Source organism: Diospyros lotus, chromosome 4 (genome assembly GCF_014633365.1).
Source record: "Diospyros lotus cultivar Yz01 chromosome 4, ASM1463336v1, whole genome shotgun sequence".
NCBI lineage: Eukaryota > Viridiplantae > Streptophyta > Magnoliopsida > Ericales > Ebenaceae > Diospyros > Diospyros lotus.
Genome location: NC_068341.1, coordinates 7,697,967 through 7,712,007, shown reverse-complemented (window position 1 = coordinate 7,712,007; position 14,041 = coordinate 7,697,967). Strand labels below are relative to the sequence as shown.

Sequence of the window (14,041 nt, the reverse complement as noted above, 5' to 3'; positions counted from 1 at the left end):
ACAAATCTGTAAATTCTGTAACTGCAGGGACCTATTCATAAATTCTGTAACTGTAGGGATATTTCTGTAATTTCTTAGAACTCTAAGGTTTTTCTGCAGTTACATTAAGTTACTGCATTTCTGTCACGATATAGCCTAGTAATTTTTAATTTTTATTTTTACTAATTATAGTAGTCTAGATAATGGGTTAGTTATTGTTTAATTTACTGTTGTAGGGTAGTTTAGGAGCAATTACTCTAGTAGAGGAAGTGGAAACTGCTTTGTTAAAGTAGTGGAATAGCCTCTATATAAGGCTGTACCACTCTTGTCCATTTTTTAGATTTTGATTAATTGAAAAGTTAATTCTCTCTTTCTAAAATTCTCCCTTTGTCTCTCTCTGATCTCTCTGTTTCTCCCTACTGCATGTCTAAATTCTCCTTTCTCTCTCTTAGTTATCCCTCTTAATCAGTCTGATTCTTCCCTTTTTTCCTCTCTATTTCTCCCTCTCTTTCAATTCTCTCATCAAAGGAATTACAGTTAGGCTCGGGTTCCTAACAATTTCTTTTGTAATTTTCAGAAACTAAAAAAGGTAATTATTTTAAACTAGTTGGGTCAGTTGTTGGATACAGTTCTTGTTAGTCAAATAGGTCTTGGGTCGGGTCAGTTTATCCAATTGGGTTAGGTTAAACTCGGTCAAGATTGATTCTTGAAGAAGAGAAAAAAAAATCAAGTAGAAAATTGGGTTAAGGTTAACTTGGGTTGATCAAAATCAGTGGCCAACTGGTTTGGGCTTGGTGGTTTCAGCAAACATGGGAGAACTAGGGTTTTTCTATGCTGGCCACAAACTCGGAGGAGGGGGTCAAATTTGAAATAAGAAGAAAACTAACCTCAGATCTGAAAGAGTCGATTTCTGGTAACCTCCTCCTGCTCCTCTACTTTGCTGCTTTCCTTCCTCTGATTTGTGATGAATTTATTAATCAGGCTTGGCTCTTTTTATGGCCATCTGAAAGTTATCTTGTCCTCTTTGAATTGGAGTTGGACTCCTTTGTTTCCCTACTGATAATCCTTATCATAATTCCCAATTGATTGATATATAATTTATCTTCTCCTACCTACTGTGGATTAGAATCCACATCTTCCAAGGTATAAGATTCCAGAGCAGGCTGTTCCTATAAATTATTGTCAGATCTGAAATCTGACAGTGAGAATTCTCTCCAATTAAGAGAGAAACTCATGGAAAGTTGAGGGAGAAAGTTGAGTTGAGAATTTGAAGGGAAAGGTTAGAGAATGGGAGAAAGAGCGAGAGAGAGTTTGAGAGGTAAAATTGGCCGATTCAATTCAAAGATGATTACAATTGAGCTGCAGCAGAGTAGTTATACTGCTCAGCTGGAAATAGGCACCAAAAACGGTTGCCCAAATCCCTTCTAGAATCAGCAACTTGCCTACCCACTTGTAGACAGTTAGCGTTGCCAGCACATGCCGCCAGCAAGCTAATTTCTCTCCCAATCAAAAGAAATAGCTAATGTCTATAGCTACCAATTATTACAACGTGTTCAATGTAACTCCTAGCTGCTAGGTACATGACAACTATTTTCTGTCCTTGTCCTGGAAATAAGCTGTGTCATGCAACCTTTTGAGCTGCTTCTTCAAAATTTGTAATCAGCAGGTTCAAGGTTGGATCATGGAGAACATAAAGGATAAAAAAGAAGAAAGGAAAAGGAAGGATATAGTGGTTGAGCTCAAGGAGGGGGAATTCCCAGTTGAGAAAAGAAAGAAATGATAAGAGAAAGACATAAAGACTACAAATAGTTGAGAGTAATTATGAGTTATGGCTGAGAGAAAGAGAGATGAAAAGGAAGAGCACATGAGATAGGGAATGGGAGAAGAGTGGAAACAAAGAAATGTACATGAATGGATTAGGTCTTACCAAAAATCTATGAATATTTTAGTCTAGTACATGATTATTCATCTTTTGACTTGTTTTTGAGACTTAGATAGTTTGATGATAAAGGGAAAGTGAATACAAGGAGAGAAGGTGTTGTTGAGAATAGAATGGAAGGGATGGGAAAGATGTCTGATGGAGGAACTTAAGTTTGACATTGCTTTTCTTATTGATAGTTCATGATTTTTTGAATAAGTCAATCAGGCAAAAAACCACTAATGCTGTTCATTGGGTGATTTGACTCAGGTTGTCATCAAAACCAAAATCGAACTAACCTTCAACAACACCAATCCTTAATCCCACGATGGGATTGACTACATGGATTGTAGCTCACATTCATCTCTAGTGATAACAGAATTACCAAATCAGGAAATTGTGAATCTCTTCAATTCTATACCATTCTTTCCCAGATCCTTTATCAATGAATAAACAACTGTTAGTTCATTATCATGTAGTACATCCTGGGTCTCATGTTGGTTAGATCAGGTCTTTGTTTTTGTCTTTAACAAATAAGATCCCAGCGGTTTTAGTTTGTAAGGTAGCAAAGGCTGTCATGGATTGATAATCGTTCTTGTGGTGATTTCTTAATGACGTTTTCCTGGTTGCATGAGACATCTCAATGATGTTAATGCCTCATTTTCTTGTTTTCGCTTATAATTTTATTGTCTCCCTAAGGATCTGTTGCAGCTTGTAGATATTTTCATTTTGGATTTTGTTTTATCATTTCATGCAAGATCAATTAACATGTCTCATATTCACTACTATATTTTCCAATTAACATTTCCCATTTGTGCTTTTCTTTTATTGCTGAAGCTTGAAGTAGTTCGTGAACTAGTAGTTGGAAGTGTGGAGAGTCAGCAGCGTTTGGAAGCTCTCCTATATTCTGCTATCTATCTAAAGGTTTTCTAATTAATTTTTTTCTTTTTTTTTGGTTATTTGTTTCATTGGTTACTTGATGTACACCCAACTTAGATCTTGATCCTTTTTTTGTTTCTTCTCCTTTTACAGTGGATAAATACAGGACAAATTCCTTGCTTTGAAGGTGGAGGTCATCACAGACCAAACAGGCATGCGGAGATTTCACGGGTTATATTTCGTGAATTAGAACGGATTGCATATAGGAAAGACACTTCATTTGAGGTATCCTAGCAAATATATGATTTTTGGTACTAATTTTATTTTATGCTGTAGATTTTTTTTGTCTTTCTCCTTTTCAACTACAAGTTGATGTTGGGAAATACCATTAGAGGGTTTTATCTTGTTTCTTTTGAAAGTTATGCAGAGGGGAAAAAATTGGGCACTATACTGGGACTATTTCTGCTTAAATATATTAGTATTGAGTGTGTTAGTACTAAATATTGAGGAGGATAATTAATGGCTTGCATGCATGTAGGAGTGCTGGTAGAGTAGGGAGAGGTATGGCAACTGAAGTGTTTGAAATTCATGCTTTCACCCTGCCATGTTGGAGGTAGCGGGTTGGGTGCTTGAGGTGAGAACAACTGGTAGAGGTGTGCCAACCAAGGTTGAACGGCTCCCCACTCAGCCTCCTGCACTCCCTTAGTTTCTTACTTATCCCCTCCACTTAGTTCAGTATGTATAAGTGAACTAATTAGCCTCCTTAATGACCTTTCTTCATCTAATCATTCTAGCTAAGAAACCCAAGCGTTATGCACTGGATAAGGGTATGCTGTCATTTAATTAAATTAAATTCTAGTCTTGTTTTGCAAATGCAAATATATGCATATTTAATTAAATTAATTGATACTAAGCTTGAGCATAATATTCTGAAGAATGACACTAACTCTTGTATGCCCTTAATCTCATCAACATGTGTTAGTCCATGAGAAAAATTCTCAGAATAATCCAAAACATTTATCTGCGTGTATCCATGGGTCACTAAGTGATCTTCTAATTCACTGTACCATTAGAACGGAACTTCATTCTATAAACACATTGATACCCAACCATTGATTTGGCGAGAGGAAGAGCAGCAAGATCCTTAAGTGCCATTAGCCTAAAGAGCTGGTGTCTCCTCTTCCATTGCATTTCTCTACCCAGGTTGAGAGCTTTAGAAACAAAGTTGAGAATAGATATAGAAGATAGAAAGCTGAGAAAGGAATGATTCAAGGACACAAATCATGGGACAAAAGCTGAGATGTGATAGGTAGTTCAGCTTTGTTTATCTTTCTAATAATAACGGGAAGGGCTAACTAGTGCTTGGACTTGAAGCCAAGATAGGATTTGGTGGAGCACATGAAGAAACAGGAACTGACTCCTTCTACTTGACATCTAATATGAACATATGTAGGTTAGTACAAGATAGACGATTAGAAAGAAGTAGGACAGTAAAAAGGCACAGGTGGAGATAGGGATTGGGTGACAGAAAATATAATATACAATGGAATACTATTATCAAGGGCAAGAAAGGAATGTGACTAAGGTATGGAGCGAATTCTAGTAAAATAACATTAGCAAATGTAAATATTTAGGGGTCATTTGAAAATGCTGTCAAAAATTCCATTCCATTCTGTTATGTCATTTTCATTCCGTACTATTTCTACTAAGAAAAATGAAAACTGAAAATGTTGTTTAATTTTGCCGTGAGTTGTCAAGAAAATGAAAGTGAAAACAAAAAACAGTTGTTTGATTTTCTGAATCTATATTCAATATTAAATTCATGCTGTGGGTAAAAAAAAAAATTGTTTGGCCTACAATCATTCAAATTACAATTATTAGGTTTAAATTAGATATAAATAATTTAACTAAACAATAAAAATATATAAAATAATGGATCTCCTTTGTATATTAGTCAATCAGACACTTTTACATTTGTGTGTAGTTGGTTGTACTTATTCTTGAGTTGCTCAAGGCTGTATAGATATCTGGTTTTTTCAATCATTTCTACCCGGATTTGAAACCATGTCGGCTTCGTGAAATTCCTAGTCTATCACTATCCTTTCGAGACCTCAACATCCATCAGGTGAATAAGTAGTGACTTTGAATCATCAACTCGTGGCCTTGCTTGCTCTTTCTCAACCTCCACAACATCATCATTTGAGACATCTTTCTCAAGACCAATATGCTCGCTAAAGAATTTGAGTCATTCATGCAATGATACTTTTGGTTTAAATAGTGTTCGTTTAAACACATTCTGTCAATTCACGAGGATACTAGCAGATTTCCCAATCCTAAATTAAGGAATGGTTTCTAAATCACATTTAGGAAACTTCCTAATTCTGTCCATATGTACCTTAATGTGTATTTCCTTCTTTGTTTTTGAATTGTTTCCTTATAGATAGTTTCCATATGTTGTAATCTTTTCCTCTATAAGAGGATTTCGGTGTACATTCAATGGATTAAGGAAGAATTATTCTGATTTCCTACATGGTATCAGAGCATTCCCTTCCACTGCCAATATTTCCAAAACCCTAATAGTGCCTTCATTGCACTTCTTTGCGCTGCCACCTCTAGGGTTTCAGATATGTTTATTCTAGAACCCTAATACAGCCTTCATTGCTACTTTTCCTACCGTGCACCCTTCATTTCTTCTCGGCCGTGGAATTCCTTCCCGGTCTTCGGTTTTTCTCTTGTTCGGCGCCTTCCTTTCTTCAGATCCGATCAAGGGTTTTACACAATTCTTGTTACTTAAAGCATGTCTGAGATATCTGAAGCCACTCTGACCATGACCTCTGTTGAATCTTATCCAAGTGATTAACAATCAATAGGAGTTAGTGATCTGCCCAATATGTATCCATCCTACTGGCTAGATGGAAGAAACTTCTTGCAGTGGTCCCAGCTCATGAGAACATTCCTCAAAGGTCGAGGGAAGCTAGGCCACTTGACTAGAACCCCTCCAAAAGATTTAGATCCCACCTTCACAACATGGGATATTGAAAATTCATCAATCATGTCATGGCTATGGAGCTCCCATGTAGTCGGAGGTAAGTAAAAAATTATGTTTTTAACCTCAGTTAGGGATATTTGGGAGACTGTGATGCAGACTTATTCCAAGGTCCAAGATGCCTTGGTAATTTTTGAGATTAAGACTAAGATTAGTGGGACAAGGCAAGGGGCATCCACTATAACTGAATATTACAATAAGATGAAGGGGTTGTGGCTAGAATTAGATTACTATCAAGATATCAAAATGGAGTGTAGCAAGGATGCTGCCACCCTTAACCAAATTCAGGAAAGAGACAGGATAGTAGAGTTTCTAGTGAGGCTCAATTTGGAGTATGATCAAGTAAGGATCCAAGTGCTTGGTAAGGAAAAACTACCTACTTTTAATGAGGTTTTTTCCATTTTCGAAGTGAGGAAAACGGGAGGGGAGCTATGCTAGGAGATCACAGTGTAGATGGCTCGGCCATGGTGTCAAGCAATAGAGATGGGACACAATTTAGGGCAAGAAAGGTAGAAGGTTCAATGAAAAATTTAGGGCGTGAAGGCTTATGGTGTAATATCCCGCATCGAGCAATAGAAATGATCGGAACAACTTACCCTCATGGACCTACACGAACTTCCCAGGGGGTCACCCATCCTTGAACTTCTCCAGCTCAAGCACGCTTAACCTGGGAATTCTTTGCCTGCATTCAGCCCAAAAGGTATCTAGCTGGTGTTGTTTCCTTCCTTACTTATTCTCGATATATACTACCATTCTTTGGGCTCTTGGGGTATTACATTCTCCCCCCTTGAGCACATGGCGTCCTCGTTATGCAACCTTACAACTGGTCCCAGATCTTCTCCCCTTAGGGGGCTGCCATCCTAGAAACCTGCCAGAAGTCGCTCCTTGTATAGGTCCTTGAGCCCTGGCACCACTCCCCGCCCTCATCGGACTGCCTTCACTAAGGGTCGGTTCTGATACCACCTGTAATATCTCACATCGAGCGATAGGAAGGACCAGAACAACTTTTCCTGATGGGTCTACGCGAACTTCCCACGGGGTCACCCATCCTTGAGCCTCCCCAGCTCAAGCATGCTTAACCTGGGAGTTCTTTGCCTGCATTTAGCCCAAAAGGTATCCAGCTAGTGTTGTTTCCTTCCTTCCTTATCCTCGATATATACTACCATTCTCTAGATTCTTGGGGTATTACATATGGTGCACTTACTACAAAAAGCCCAGGCATACTAGGGATACCTGCTTCAAACTTCATGGCAATGAAGCAGTGTTGAGCAAGATGGGCAGATTTAAGGGTTTGCCGCCCAAGACTCAAGCCCATTTATCTAGCAAAGACCAAAGGGAAACTGAATCTATTGGATCTGATTTTGCACAATTGAATGCCGAGGAGATGATCAAACTCAAAAACTTCTCAAGGACAATCCAAGATGGAGCCTGTTCTCTTGCCCAGCAAGGTAAAAACATACATTCTTGAGTGTTTTTTTGCCTTTAAAACTACTAGGAATACCAATTAGGTTCTTAACTCAGGAGCTATTGATCACATGACCCCTATTGATCACATGACCCCTCACTTGACTTTTTTTTATACTTACCAACCTCTTGTAAATCCTAAACAGATTATTATTGCTAATGGAACCACTGTTCCCATTACTGACTAAGGCATAGTTATTTTTAGCCCCTTGTTCTCAACCAAACAAATCCTTCATGTCCTACATTTGGCCACTAATCTTATATTTATTCACCAACTAACCAAGGAATTAAATTATCGTGCGATTTTCTATCCTCATATGTGTGAATTTCAGGACATGACCATGGGAAAGATCATTGGTATGGCTGAGGAGTACAATGGATTGTACATCCTACAGAAGGCAGACCATCCTAAGGAGAAGCAGCTTGCAATTGCTTGCTCATCTCAGTCCGTTTCAACCTTTGCCACCATTTGGCTTCAGGATTATGGGCTAGGTCATCCTCATTTTTCTTTATTAAAAACTATGTTTCCTCATTTGTTTAAATCTTTGGATCCTAGGATGTTTCAGTGTGATGTCTAAACACCATAGAGTGTCATATCCTATCAACAATAAATTATCATCTAAACCGTCTTCCTTGGTTCATTCGGATGTTTGGGGACCATCCAAAATTCCCAATTGTTTCAAGGCTCGATGGTTTGTGTCTTTTATTGGTAACTGTACTCGCATGTGTTGGGTATTTCTATTAAAAGGGAAGGCAACCATTAGTACTATCTGGCCTTATTTTTGCAAAATGGTTTCAATTCAATTTGGTACATCTATACAAAAAATTCAGAACATATAATGCCAAGGATTATTTTAATAATCAGTTGAATCAATTTTTTCACCAAGAGGGCATTGTTTATGAGTCTTCCTGCATAGGCACTTCACAACAAAATGAAATGGCTGAGAGGAAGATGAGACATTTTCTTAATGTGGCTAGAACCCTTCTTCATCAAAATCATGTCCCTAAAACCTATTGGGGTGAAGTTATTCTAACTGCGACTTATGTCATCAATCGAGTCCCCTTTGAAGTACTCGATCACCGTAGCCCATTCCAGTGCCTATCTTCATTTTTCCTGATTTTTGTTTGCATTCTCCTTTTCCTCTCCATGTGTTTGGTTGTGTGTGTTTTGTACACATTCCCAAAATTCATCGAGACAAACTTGATCCCCATGCTCTTAAGTGTATTTTCCTTGGTTATTCTCCAACACAAAAGGGTTACAAGTGCTATCACCCACCAACTAGGAAGTTCTTTGTCTCCAAAGATTTCTCTTTTCTTGAATCGAAGTCCTTCTTTATCTCTCAGCACCTTGGTCCTCAAGGGGAGCCTTGAGAAAATGAGGACTAAGACTCATTTGATGCTTTTCCAGACCTAGCACCAGCTCCCAGGACACTTGTTTTACCTGGTTCTGGTTTTGCTGCTTCTTCTCCTGCCCTTACTTTTCCAGCTCCTATTCCTACCCTTTGGCCTACGGAATGTACTGAGCAAGTAGTCCAAAGGCCTCCATCTCCAATTAGGTTTAAAGGTTCTCTTTATGTGTTCAAAAAGAGGCAGCCTATTGTGGAATCTCAGCCCTCACCAGCATTAGACCCAGGTGTTGAAATTGCACAATCATCATATTCATCTTTTTCCAGCCTTGTTTCTGATGAGCTAGACCTACCAATTGCTGTGAGAACGTGTATAAATGGGATGAGGGTTCCAAGTGGAACATGTACCTCAACGAATAGGAGCATGGGAAAAATTGGAGGGAGACGAAACGATGGCATCATCTATAGGAGGACGTGAGTCTGAAAGAATATCACGATCAACATAGGAGGTGTTGGAGCTACTACAAAAGGCACTGGAGTAGATGGTGGTCTAAAACGATGATGATAAGTTTGAAGAGGAGCTAGAACATAGATTGGGATTGGAGGATGAAAAGATGGAATAGGAAGAACATCATCAAGACGGGAAGAAGAAGTACTAGATGGCGAAGAGAAAAAGGGAGTAGACTCAAAGGTGGTGGCATCGGAAGAGAGAAAGTGTCTACCAAGATTAGGTGAGTAGCACTTATATTGCTTTTAAAGATGAGAGTAACCTAGAAACACACATTTAATAGGGCGAGGAGACAATTTATCATGACCGAGTGAGAGAAGATGGACAAAAAGAGTAGATCCATCCATATATACAAGGGGTAATAGGATAAATAGGATCACAACAAAAAAGTAAAGTGTGTGGAATGGACCCATTCAAAACAGAGGATGGTATATGGTTGATTAGATAACAAGAAGTGAGAATAGTTGCATTCTAGAAAGAAACATGAACATGCGTATGAAGTAGAAGAGTTTGAGCAGTCTTAATGAGATGATGATTTTTATGTTCTGCACCTAGTTTTGTTGCGGAGTATAAGGGCAAGAGGACTAATGAACAATAGCTTGAGATGAGAGAAAAGTTTGAAAAGCTATAGAACAATACTTCTTGGAATTATCACCTTGAAGAATAAGAATAGAACAACCAAATTGAGTAGTAATCTCATTACAAAAAGTAGTGAACAAAGAAAGCAACTCAGTTCAATCTTTTCATTAAGTAGAGCCAAGTACAATAAGAATAGTCATCAATGAATGTAACAAAATAAGATAAACCCTGTCTAGACTTAACTCTACTATGACCTTGAATATCGGAGTGTACAAGATCAAAAGGCACATCAGTATGTTTATTAAGACGACTTTAATAAGAAGAATGTGTTATAATTGTATAGCAATGGCACCATAACCCAAGAAGGGGATGAATTGGGTTATTTTAAAAATTTAATTGAACTTGAATTCCTCTTTGTTGGAAAATAAAATTTTGATGCAAATAAATGAAATTTTAGAAAAATAAGCAAGTGATAAATTTAACAAGATCAATGAAGTAAAAGTAAATGCAAAGAAGTAAATACAAGGATTTATAGTGGTTCAGTTTAGCCAAGCCTAATCCATTACTTTAGATCCTCACTAAGGATTTTTGAACCAATCTACTAAAAACCTCCTATCACAACCGATAGGCCCTCTAGCATAACCCGCTAGGAATTACAAACCTTCTACTATGACAAGTAGTCCCTCTAGCAACAAACTAGGAAATATAAGAGATTATATAAAAAATAAATTCTAATAGATGAATCTCTTAGATACAGATTCTCTCAAATAATTACAAGTCTTGAAAGCAATTTAATACACTATGAATATAAATCCTTTGTGAGAGAGAAATAAATAAATTGATTAATTACAAATATTCAAGGCAATGAAATATAAATTTGTGACCTTAATAGAGAAATTCAAAATAGACTTGAAATAATTTTCTCCTTTTGTTTTGTGATTCTTTGATGAGTGGACAATGAAGTTTCGAGAGCCCTGGAATGCTTGAAAATTCACTTGAGAGTGCTTTGGAGCTTGTAGATGCTTTAGATATGCACAATGGACACCTTGCTTCTCTTCCAAATGAATTTGGGGGTATTTATAGGCATTTGGAGATACTATTCTAATGGTCAAATTTTAGAACGGTCAAAAACACTATTTATAACGGTCAAAACACTATTCATGGTCACTGTTCATAGTTACTATTCACGGTTACTGTTCATAACGGTCAAGTTTTTTTTTTTATAAATAAAATTGTTATGCATTTTAAAATTACTTAAAAAATAAATTTAGTGAAAATAATATTTTTCGAAATACATACACTATTTAAAAAATATTTTATAAATTAATCTAAAATAATTCAATATTTCAATTTGTATATTTATTCAAAATATTATTATAATTATCAGAAATTAATTACTAATTAAATAGAGAAAGTTGGCTCAACATTTTGGCATTAGATTTGCTTAATAAAATTAGTTTTTATTTTGGTACTTAATAAAATATATAAAAGTAAATTTGAGCATTAACTATTAATAAAATAATTTCATTATCAAAATATAATTGTTTTTATCATCAAAACCATATCAAAGGCAAAACATCAGAATGGACATGCTTGCCTAACTAATAAGACTCACACTCTAGAACAATCAATAAAGACAAGGAGGGAACCATCTATCGAAGAGTGGACAAGTGAGGATGACCAAGATAGGAATGAATTTGAAAAGGAGATGCCATTGAGGTAGCACAAGCAGTTGCCATAGATGATGGCAAGACAAGATGGTAAAGTCCCTCAAACTCATGCCCAATGCCAAACATCCATCTAGTACCTTGGTCTTGCACAAGAACAAAATTAGAATAAAAAAATAACACAATAATGAAGGGACCAAGTGAGGTGACTAATATAAATGAGATTATATGGACAACTAGGAATATGTATAAAGAATTAAGGGAAATAGATGGAAGTGAATTAGCCTTACCTATACCTGTGGGAATGGTTCTAGAACCATCAGCCACAATAATAGGAGGAGGGGGAACGGATGGCTCAAAGTGAGAAAGTAATGATTTATTACCAAAAATATGTTTTGAAGTGGCAGAATCAAGAATCCGAGAACTAAGAGAGGCATGTGAAAGACATATACAAGAATTACCAGTGGATGACAGTTTTCCGAAGAAGAAGAAGCCTGGGCAACAGAGACTACAGTAGAGGATGCTGCTGAGCCACCTGCAACTTACAATACTGTGCCAACTCCTCAGCAGAGATAGTATAAGTAGGGGCTGGTCTCTCAGTGTGAGTAGAAGTATCAACCATCACTGACTGCTCGTCCGCACTCTTAGGGCCTGCAACATTGGCCTTAGGAGGCTAACCATAGAGAGAGTAAAAAGTTTCCTTATAATGTCCAGGGTGATGACAGTAATTGTAGAAAGGCCGTTTACCACCCTGTTACGTCCAATACCTCTACCATGATCAACACCAAAACTAGACTCAGATCAAGAGTAGACTGCCCTTCAATTGAAGCCTCATAAAAGGTCTGTGTGCTATGAAGAATCCTGGCAAATACCTCTTCCATAGTAGGTACAGCTGGACTACTAAAAATCTGGGCATAAATCCCATCCATATCAGCCTTAAGACTAGTTAGGGTCTGCTCCATGAACAATTTATCCCTCTGTTTCTTTTTCTCAGCAAGATCAGCTGTAATAGGGAGCATAGTATTAAAATCTGTCACAGCAGACTGAATAACCCAAATTAGTGGCCACATCTGAATCTTCCTTCTGAATATAGAGCAGATTACGAATGATAGCATATAGACGCACTATATCATTAGTGTACAGCTGCTGAGCATGAGATCAAATATCAAAACAGGTCTCATAAACATGAAACAGAGGGCTAAATCAGCATCCATTGATTGCTGCTGCAATGTATCCAACTGTGCATCCACTTTATCCCATAAATTCCTATCTGATTCAGCAATATCAGATAGCTATTTAGTCAAACGATCACTTACACCATACCCCTCGAAACCACATCTGGACAGAGACAGACCAAGAAAGATAATTCTTGCCATTCAATTTATCAGTTTAATGGCAGGAATACTGTAAAATGATGGTACAGTTACAGGTGAAGATGAACTCACCACTTCAGAATTTGATGAGGTCATAGCTCGAACCTGAGACATTGAAATCACTGAATATAGACTGTTTGGGAATCACCTGAGACAATCGTGGTACAAAATCTCAGATTAATGAAGAATCAACATATCAGATTGAAGAAGTGACAAGACCACTCCAAACCATATCGAGATCAGATTGCTCCAGACCAGATCTTTTCAATTCCAATTCTACAGACCAGATGACAACTCACTTCTAGGTCTGATCAGATTGCAAACTTCTCAGTATAGAAATTCAGATTGATTACTGAACCAAGACTGAACTCTCACAACAGAGCAGATTGAGTAACACAGAAACCCTAGGTTATGAACTTCTCTCTCATTCTATGGTTTTGATGCCATGTGAAGAAGAGAGAAAGAAAAAGAGAGGGGGAGAGAGAAAATGATATGGATGGAAAAAGAAGATCTGAATTCTCTATTCACTATTAGGTATATATACAGCTCTATAAAACAAACTCACTCTGTACAACTAAGAGAAACAGCACTATGAACAATACTACTAAAATCATTTAAAATCAAATGCATATACCCTTTTCTACTAAGCAATGGCTACCAAAAATTTAAACATGCAATGATATTTCTATGATACCATTATTATATTTTATTGTTGGAAAGAACTGTAATTTAATTTATATAAATGGCTTTACATGTCTAGGAGCAGCGGTTTTGTAAACATATGAAAGTGTAGAGCACATATTGTTGATTAACCTAGTCTACAAAGGAATGTTATTAATGGGTACTATCAACAGGGGAGATCCCTGCCTGTTTTTCAAAAGTGGGGTAATCTAGTTGCTTCATTCAAAAACTTTCATAGGTTCCATGCAATTAAAACCAAAAAAACAAAGATATACTAAAATGATGATTGCTGCCAGTAAACATACTTATTAATTTTATTATCCATCCTTTCCCTGCAATATTTCTTGTCAGGAGTTCCATACTTGGCATGTAGCCTTTTTCTGTTATTCAATGTGGTTTTAACTGACAATCTGCAGGAAGTAATTGTCACCCGCAAGATTCATCCATGTTTGCCATCTTTTAAAGCTGAATTTACGGCATCTGTTCCTCTGACACGAATTCGAGATATTGCTCACCGTGGAGATATACCTCATGATCTCAAGGTTGCATGGGTTAATCTTATTTCTGTTGAGCTTTTGAATCTATGATAGACATGTAGATA

The 14,041-nt window shown here is 37.1% G+C and overlaps 1 protein-coding gene across 3 annotated transcripts in view; it reads left to right on the top strand.

Annotated features, from left to right (window-relative positions):
• LOC127799279 (phosphoglucan, water dikinase, chloroplastic) overlaps positions 1 to 14,041 on the top strand; it is a 33,334-nt gene that overhangs the window by 4,585 nt on the left and 14,708 nt on the right. For 2 of the 3 annotated variants that reach the window (XM_052333188.1, XM_052333189.1), the window contains exons 3-5: positions 2,735 to 2,821; positions 2,930 to 3,061; positions 13,857 to 13,982. In XM_052333188.1, coding sequence (XP_052189148.1) covers positions 2,735 to 2,821; positions 2,930 to 3,061; positions 13,857 to 13,982 — 345 coding nt within the window. The remainder of the gene's footprint in view (positions 1 to 2,734; positions 2,822 to 2,929; positions 3,062 to 13,856; positions 13,983 to 14,041) is intronic. The other variant, XM_052333190.1, reaches the window with a different exon arrangement.